At 37.4% G+C, this 8,405-nt stretch overlaps 1 protein-coding gene across 1 annotated transcript; it reads left to right on the plus strand.

Moving 5' to 3' along the window:
- Nucleotides 1-3,255: 3,255 nt before the first annotated feature.
- LOC107590677 (putative claudin-24) lies at nucleotides 3,256-4,386 on the plus strand. The gene has a single exon (XM_016279577.1). The coding sequence runs from the start codon at nucleotides 3,494-3,496 to the stop codon at nucleotides 4,157-4,159; it is 666 nt and encodes a 221-aa protein (XP_016135063.1). The 5' UTR covers nucleotides 3,256-3,493; the 3' UTR covers nucleotides 4,160-4,386.
- Nucleotides 4,387-8,405: the final 4,019 nt, after the last annotated feature.

Below are 8,405 nucleotides of genomic sequence, written 5' to 3' on the forward strand. Positions count from 1 at the left end.
GAATTATGAGAGAGCCCACTCCCTTGGTTGAAAAGCAACCCCACACATGGGTGGTCTCAGGATGCTTCACTGTTGGCACGTCACAGGGCTCATGGTAGCGTTCACCTTTTCTTCTCCGAACAATCGATTTTCAAGATGTCCCAAACAGTCGGAGGGGAGCTTCATCAGAGAAAATAACTTTGCACCAGTCCTCTGCTTTCCAATCCTTATACTTCCTGCAGAATTTCAGTCTCTCCTTGACGTTTTTCTTGGAGAGATGTGGCTTCTTTGTTGCTCTTCTTGACACCAGGCCGTTGTCCAAAAGTCTTGACCTCACTGCGCGTGCAGATGCACTCACACCACCCTGCCATTACTGAGCAAGCTCTGCACCGCTGGTGACACGATTCCGTAGCTGACTCCTCAGGAGGAGACGGTCCTGGCACTTGCTAGACACTCTGGGACGTCCTGAAGACTTCAGTAGCCCCTCACCGCAGAACAAAGATCCAGGGGAACGGAGCGCTTGCTTGTGCGGTTAGAGCGACTGAGCGGAGCGCGCGTACATAGAGCGGAGAACGGAGCGGAGCGCTTCGCTCACATGCTCTGATTTTGCGGCAGCGGTTGTATCGTTTCATCGTATCGTGTTTGTATGGGGAGAGAGAGCAAGCACAAAAAAAACTTTGAAAACCCCTGCTTTATTTCACTTCGTTTTTGGTCTGGTTTGACCAGCTAACAGTGTAATTTGTGACCCATACGTGAACAGGACCAGAAACAAAGATCCAGGGGGCAGGGTTGGATCCACATCTAGGGGGTGAAGATGGTAGTTTAGGGGTGGAGATGGGTAGGTTTAGGGGTGGAGATGGGTACCCCGAATGTTTAGCCCTAGCGACGCCCCTGGGTTTAATAATACAATATTATGATAATATAATATTGTAATGTCCTCTGGCTCACCTGTTATCCAGCAAACTCCAATAGTGACTGTGTCTGTCTAATATTTCTCCTATTATTCGTGGGTATTCAGCTTCGGGCGCATGCATTTATGCAGGCCGTTGGATTTCTTTCACACCAGACTATAACCAGAGATGTTCTTATCATAGGATATACCAACCTCCATGCCTTAATCACTGAATAAAATGCTAAGTTAAACTCACATGTGCCTTGCTAACACATTAAATCACAATATAGCCCTTTAATGCACTGACTGCCATGCTGTCAAACTCTGAGCAATTCAATCAGTGTTTGAGGACACCATAGAAACGACGTCCAACCTGGCACAAAATAGTCTGTGACTTCTCTTATGAAATAGCATTTCTTTTATTGTACACTACGAAATTAGACCAATCCAAAATAAATGTTAAATTGCAAACATGTGCCGCCACTGAAATGCACTCAAAAAAAAAAGGATGCATGAATGCATTTTTTTTTCAATGACAAAAGGTAATAAAGTGTGAAAACAGGTTAGAAACTTTTTTAACATCCTTTATTAAGTTCAAGCAGACATTTAAAGGAATAGTTCACCTAAAAATAACAAATCAGTCATAATTATCGCACCCTCATGTTGTTCCAAATATCAATTTGTTTCTTCAATGAAACTCAAAAGGAGAAGTTTAGAAGAATGCTGATGCTAGTACACCCTTTTTTATAAATGAATTGTGACTATGGACTTTTGCATTCAACTAAAGAGAAAGATCATAGGTGTGGAATGAGAACTATTCTTTAACTAGGAAAACTTAAAAAAATTATATTTAATTAAATAAAATCACAAAATCACATATCTGAAAACTGTAATCAACATGATTTTCAGACAAAGTCTGAAAAGTGTGTGTATTAATTATGTGTTTGTTGAGAGCCAATTATGTGTTTGTGGAGAGCCACTGTATCACGTCACAGATTTCTTCTTTAACCTCCTACTGCAATACGTGGCATTCTGTAAGTCTGTCTCAACACAATTTCACACGCTGCAGAAGCCAGATCTCAAACCAAATAAGGCAGCCTCACACTTCAGGTAACACTCTTTTCCTTGAATAACATTCATTTTTATGCGTAGCAAGATAGTACTGACATGAGTATCAAAGACCATGTTTTCCTGCACAATGCTTAATTGCACTGATATTTGCACAATATGTGAAAACATTTTTGTTAGATACCACAGATGAAAATGATTTTTGCAAGTGATATTGTAAGACCTTTGAAATTGAAAAAAGGTGCTTCTTGCTCAACTTTCCACTCAGAAAGGTTGGAGAATTGTGTCACAGGTAACGTCCGAAGCTACATTGAAAATCTGGCTTTCAAAATCTAATTTAAATCTTGAAATTAGCAGTAAAAACATTTGAATGTTTTTGTAGCTCAGCTGGTGGAGCATGACAACAACAATGCAAGGTTGTGGGTTCAATTCCCAGAGAACGCACATACTGGCAAAACATGCAGTGGAAGTTGCTTTAGATAAATGTGTCTGACAAATGTATAATTGTTAATAAATATTGATGTAAACAGGAATGTTTAAGGTTCTGCACTATTTCTAAGACATCAAATAAGTAAAGTTGTGACATTGATATTTACAGATGGTCAGATTGAATCCCAAGATGCTCTCATTCTCAAACCATGCTGGGCAAATGAAATGAATCATGACATTTTCTATACTTGTGGAACATTAATTTTTAACTTCTCCCTTCAGCATTTTGTTTATAGTATAATTTGAAATGAAAACCAATTAAAAAAGGCAGATAACTTTTTTCCTTTAAAGCACTCACTGCAAATTTTTATTTCTCCGATTAAAAAATAACAATGGAGGAGTTATAGTTGGCAGGCATCAAAGATCCCCGGTTAGGTACGCATCGCATATTTGGCGTGCTCTCCTTTGCGTCAAAGAATAGACTGCCAGGCACTTAGCAGAGCTTATCTCTCACCCATTAGTTCCTCGAAAAAAAACAACCAAAAAAAAAAAACTCAATAAACAGTGAAAATGTTCCTTTCTCTTTTCCCCACGGCACCCCCTACGGCAAGTGCTGTTGCTGATAGCAGGGGAAACCAAATGAAAAGATACAAACAAACTGTAATGACATAGTAAAATCATCAGTTTGTCCCTTGAAAATGACAACAATCAAAATTTAATGGCATCCTGTCTACAGTTTAATGGCGTCCCGTGTGGCCTTTGGTCTCCTCCTGAGACCAGGGTCTGAATAATAAGAATCTCTCTCTCTCTTTCTCTCTCTCTCTTGCTCTCGTTCTCTCTCTAAAAAGGATCCTAGAGGGCAGGGCCTAAAGTTTGAGTGCCCTCTCTCCCCATGTGCACATTTCCTCTACCTCTTATGCTCAGATGATGAGTGCCTCTTACTGAAGACCAACGGACTGTGAGGAACCTGCAAGCAGAACTCTACAGTATCTGGATCCAAGGTGCTACCTCTGTTCTTCTCGCTCTCTCCTCCATTCCTCTCTCATTCCTTCTCATCGAGAGGAGGTGCCAGCCAAACCTGAGGACCGTCGGACCCCGAGAGGGACACGGTAGTGAGAGGTAACCATGACAAACCCATGTACGGTGTTTCTGGAACTGCTTGGGATGCTGATCGGGATGGGCGGCTGGTTTTGTTCGTTGGCGGCCACCATCATGCCTCAATGGTTGTCACTTTCTACTGAACTAATGGGCATGGAGAGCTACGAACAAGGGCTTTGGGAGGCTTGCGTGATCCAGGAGGTTGCTGGCATGGAGTGTCGCCCCTATGATACTATCCTAGGCCTCGAACCCAAGTTTATGCTGGCCCGTGTTCTGATGTGCGTTTCGGATGCCACATGTCTTCTCGGACTTCTCCTCGCCATCCCTGCCATGAGTCAGATCAACTGCTGTAAGAGTGAGGAGGGATGGAGGACGAAGCGAGGTTTGAAGATCACGGCTGGTGTGTTTGTATGCATCGCTGGATTGTTTGTGCTCTTTCCCGTCTCCTACGTCGCTCACGATATTGTTATTAAGTTCTTTGATGAGACCATACCTCACGTGGTGCCACGTTCAGAGTTTGGGGATGCGCTGTTCATCGGCTGGGCTGCAGGACTTCTTGACATTGTGGCAGCTGTGTTGTTTTTCGCCTCTTGCTCTGACTCAAGAGACAGTGAACCACATCTGGTGCATCACTATCAAAGGCAGGAGATCAGAACTATTGATGGTTCGAGAAAACGCACTGAGTATGTTTGAGGGACATTTGTTGTGTAATGCCTATTAGTGTTGATGGAGCAGGAAAAAAACTTTTGGATAATATCTTCTGGAAAATGTTTATACTTACATTCAGTGTATCCATCAATCAAACTCTTGAAACAGGTAAAGCATTGTTATGATGGATTTATCCTTTAAAGTGCCCCAATTATGGATTTTTGAAAATTATCTTTCATGCAGTGTGTAACACAGTTCGAAGTGAATGAAAACATCCTGCAGAGTTTTCATTCACAAAGTTATTGTCTCTCAAAAGAAAGAGTCGACTCAGAATCATTTAAACGAGTTGTTTTTAAAACTAATCCCAAGCCGTTTTGTGTTGACATCAACATGAAACATTAGCATATTGCCCGCCCACTTGTTGGTCTTTTTAAGTTGGTCTGAATGAAAATGTTAATTCATTCTTTGCCACTAGATGCAGCTTTTGGAGCGGTAAAAAATAGCGGTTTCCCCGGTAATGCTGTACACAAAGCAGCACTGCGCTCACAAACGCTGCTTTATCAGGCATTACAGGCATGATGAAATGGAAATGAGACCAATCGGACCAATCACCGCAGACTAGTGTCACGCAAGGGAGGGGTTTGGAAAAATGAATAGTTGAGTGAATCGTTTGGGAGTCCTTGAGCAAGTAAGGTAAAAAATAAATGCATATTATAAGACAATGAAAGTGTTTTTTGGCCTGGCATGCATGTCAACCTGTTGTTGGGGACTCCCAAAACCAAAATATGAACCTTTCATTACCCATAATAGGAGCACTTTATTACTAATATCTGAGTAGTCTATTTGATTATTTGCATTATCAGTAATCTATTAATATTGAAAAGTTGCCAATACATTTTCAGTTGCTTTAATAGAGATGTAGTGATTGAAAAAAAAAGACAACAGTAATTTTTTTTCTTGGCATTTTGTGGAATTTTGATCACAGATTTTGTATGCTTTAATATAAGTATTATATAACTAGAAAAGCGTAAAGGTAAGATTTTAGTCTTTATTTTGTGTGCATTTGTACACTGTACATCTAGTGCTCAATGCCACCTGCAAAAGTACTTCTCAATATGAAGGATGTATCCTGGCAAGTCTCCATATCTCGGCTGGCATATCATCAGGCCACAAATGATTTTAAAAGAGGAAGACATCATGTTTTCTTTTGTTTTGTTGTAAACGTATCACATAATGCTAAACTATGCATAGTGTTAACCACTGGAAGATTGGAGATGCTTGTCATTACATGTACTGCATTAATAGAAAGTCAGGTAATATAAAGATTTTAATACAAAGTATTCTTCAAATTATAATTATTATATGTGTCTCATACTAGCGTTTAAATTCTGAGCAGGACTGTAAAACTGAAGCCTCGGAAGGCTGAAGGACTTAGGATGCAGCCTTCCGTTTGAGAAACAGCCATTCTTTGGAGATCTTTGTTTGCAATCAGCACCTGGAAATCAGCTGGTACTAATCCAGAATACTGTCTAATTTAGTAAGAAATAAAAGATGCTTATTTACACATATTTTATTATGCACTATATGGAGAAATTGTATAATTTACAGTGAAAAACATTGAGTAATTTTTTTTTTTTTACTTTTAAGCAATGATTACTTTGAAATGTGTTCTTATTTGAGATAGTTTATTATTGTACTTTATTTTACTAGTGTTACAGTTGTCAGGCTTTATTATTTTATTATAAGTCTATAATAATACAGCGACACTACCAGTCAAAACAGTAAGATTTTTTATGTTTTTAAAGAATTCTCTTCTGCTTACCAAGCCTGCATTTATTTGACCCAAAATACATCAAAAGCAGTAATATTGTGATTTTGTTTTACTATTTAAAATAGCTGCTTCTATTTGAATATATTTTTAAATGTAATTTATTCCTGTGATTTCTACATTTTCAGCATCATTACTCCAGTCTTCAGTGTGACATGATCCTTCAGAAATCATTCTAATATGCTGATTTGCTGTTCAAGAAACATTTGTTATTATTATTATTATTACCAATATTTAAAACAGCTGAGTACATCTTTTCAGGATTCTTTGATGAATAGAAAGATCCAAAATTCCAAAGATCAGCATTTATCTGAAATAAAAAGCTTTTGTAACATAATACACTATACCATTCAAAAGCTTGGAGTCAGTAATTAATACGTTTATTTAGCAAGGATGTTTTAAATTGATCAAAAGTGATGGTAAAGACATTTATAATGTCACAAAAGATTTCCATTTCAGATAAATGCTGTTCTTCTGAACTTTCTATTCATCAAAGAAACCTGACAAAAATATATACTGTTTTCAACATAATAATAATAATAAAAAAAATTTTTTTTAGCAACAAATCAGAATATTAGAATGATTTATGAACGATCACGTGACTGTAGTAATGATGCAAAAAATTCAGCTTTGAAAAAACAGGACTAAATTACATTTTAAAGCATATTCAAATAGAAACCAGTTATTTTAAATAGTAAAATATTTCAAAATTGTACTGTTTTTGCTGTACTTAGGATCAAATAAGTGCAGGCTTGGTGAGCAGAAGAGACTAAACATAAAAAATCTTTTGACTGGTAGTGTACATATAAACGTTACTTAAACCAAAATAAGGCTGGTCAATTTATAGTAGTCTTTGAGTTATGAATGAAAATATAAAAAAATGTCCCATGGTCTCTCCTAGCTCACTTTTTTAAGTGAAATTTTTTAGGTGAAATCAGTAAAAATGCAGTTCTATTGAATTTTATTTTATTGTATTTTATTTTCCTGAAATACTTTTCAAACAAGAGTACAAAAGGGATAAATGGAAGAAAATCAGGTTTGGTGTTCTAGTGTGTTCAGTCAGGTGAGCTAATGGCAATATAAATGCCTGCTTGAGTGTAATTGTCTCTGATGGTCTCCCTATCAGAATGGAGACTAAGCTGTGTTTAATGAAGGCTCTAACGAGCAGCGTGTCCTTTGAGGAATGCCAAACAGTGCCGCCTCCTCCTCTCCATCATTACTCTGATTTGACCAGGTTAGGAGCAGACAGGGGCTTCTTTTCTCCAGAAAACTGCAACAGGTACAGTCCCATCCCAATTAGAGCTTAACCAAATAATCATGAAGATGACCCTGTCTTTGAGAAAACATTCATTAAGATGGAAAAAAGGTAGCTCATACACAGAAAACATACACTTCCACTTGTACATTTCTTTAGGCGTGATGGAAATAGGGTATATGGACAAAACGTTCTCAGACTTGAAGGCGCCACACAGATTGTGCCCTGAACTTCCTGCGATGGATATTGATAGTGAAAATGAAAATGGGCGGTATGTTTAGACTTAGTTGTTTAGCTATTAACGCTCATTTCCAGCTTCTGGTTGGGAGGGGATGTACCCTGGGCTCTCAGAAAGGGGAAATGGTGTGTCTTCGACTCATTAGGAACAATGTCCTAATGCAGCTCACTGTAAACAAGCCAGAGTGAAAGAAGCTGATAAACGAACGCATGAAACTAAATTTTAAACATGCATGATAAACACCATTCACAAACACAGTTTGTGTTTGTTTATATATTATGTATATATATTGTAAATTATGTAATTTCACAATTCTCCTTTTAATATTTTGTTCTTTTGAGAACAATAAGCAAAACAAATATAAATATATTTGCTGCATTATCATTGATCGTTGATCCTTTCAACAAAAAGTAGCCACATCACTCATGAAATAAATGCACAGTAAAATAGGGATACTAAATGTTTTTCAAAACACATCAGCATCAAAAAAGAAAAAGAAAAAACCACAATCCTCTTTATTTAGTTTATTTATTTTTTCATTTATTTCTTCAAAATAATGTGTTCTTTGTTTCTTTATATTTGATTGTAGTTGACATGTATTTCTTAAGTTGTCAACCCTATTAACATAACTCTCCCCCATTTTCAATTAACAAACAAACAAATAAATAAATAAATAATGTATTTTAGGAAACGACTTGTAGCATCATCCCAGGCTTGGAATTGTGTTTCAAGAACTTGCAGTTGCAGCATATTAAAGAGATGGCAAATTGCAATTTATTACGATTTAAACACACTATATGCCTAACATAATCTTTTAAATGTTACAAAACTCTTTAAAATCACTTTATCAAACTGCAAAATGTACCTGTTTCAAAAAAAGATGACTGTTTTTGGCCATACAGTGGCATTATAAGCAGAAGACTATACTGCAGCCATCAGTAAACATATTATATATATATATATATATATA

Source organism: Sinocyclocheilus grahami, unplaced genomic scaffold (genome assembly GCF_001515645.1).
Source record: "Sinocyclocheilus grahami isolate Dianchi unplaced genomic scaffold, SAMN03320097.WGS_v1.1 scaffold131.1, whole genome shotgun sequence".
Lineage (NCBI taxonomy): Eukaryota > Metazoa > Chordata > Actinopteri > Cypriniformes > Cyprinidae > Sinocyclocheilus > Sinocyclocheilus grahami.

Bases quoted from the DNA above. Each gene is read 5' to 3' on its own strand.
- LOC107590677 (XM_016279577.1), top strand. From the start codon at position 3,494: ATGACAAACCCATGTACGGTGTTTCTGGAACTGCTTGGGATGCTGATC.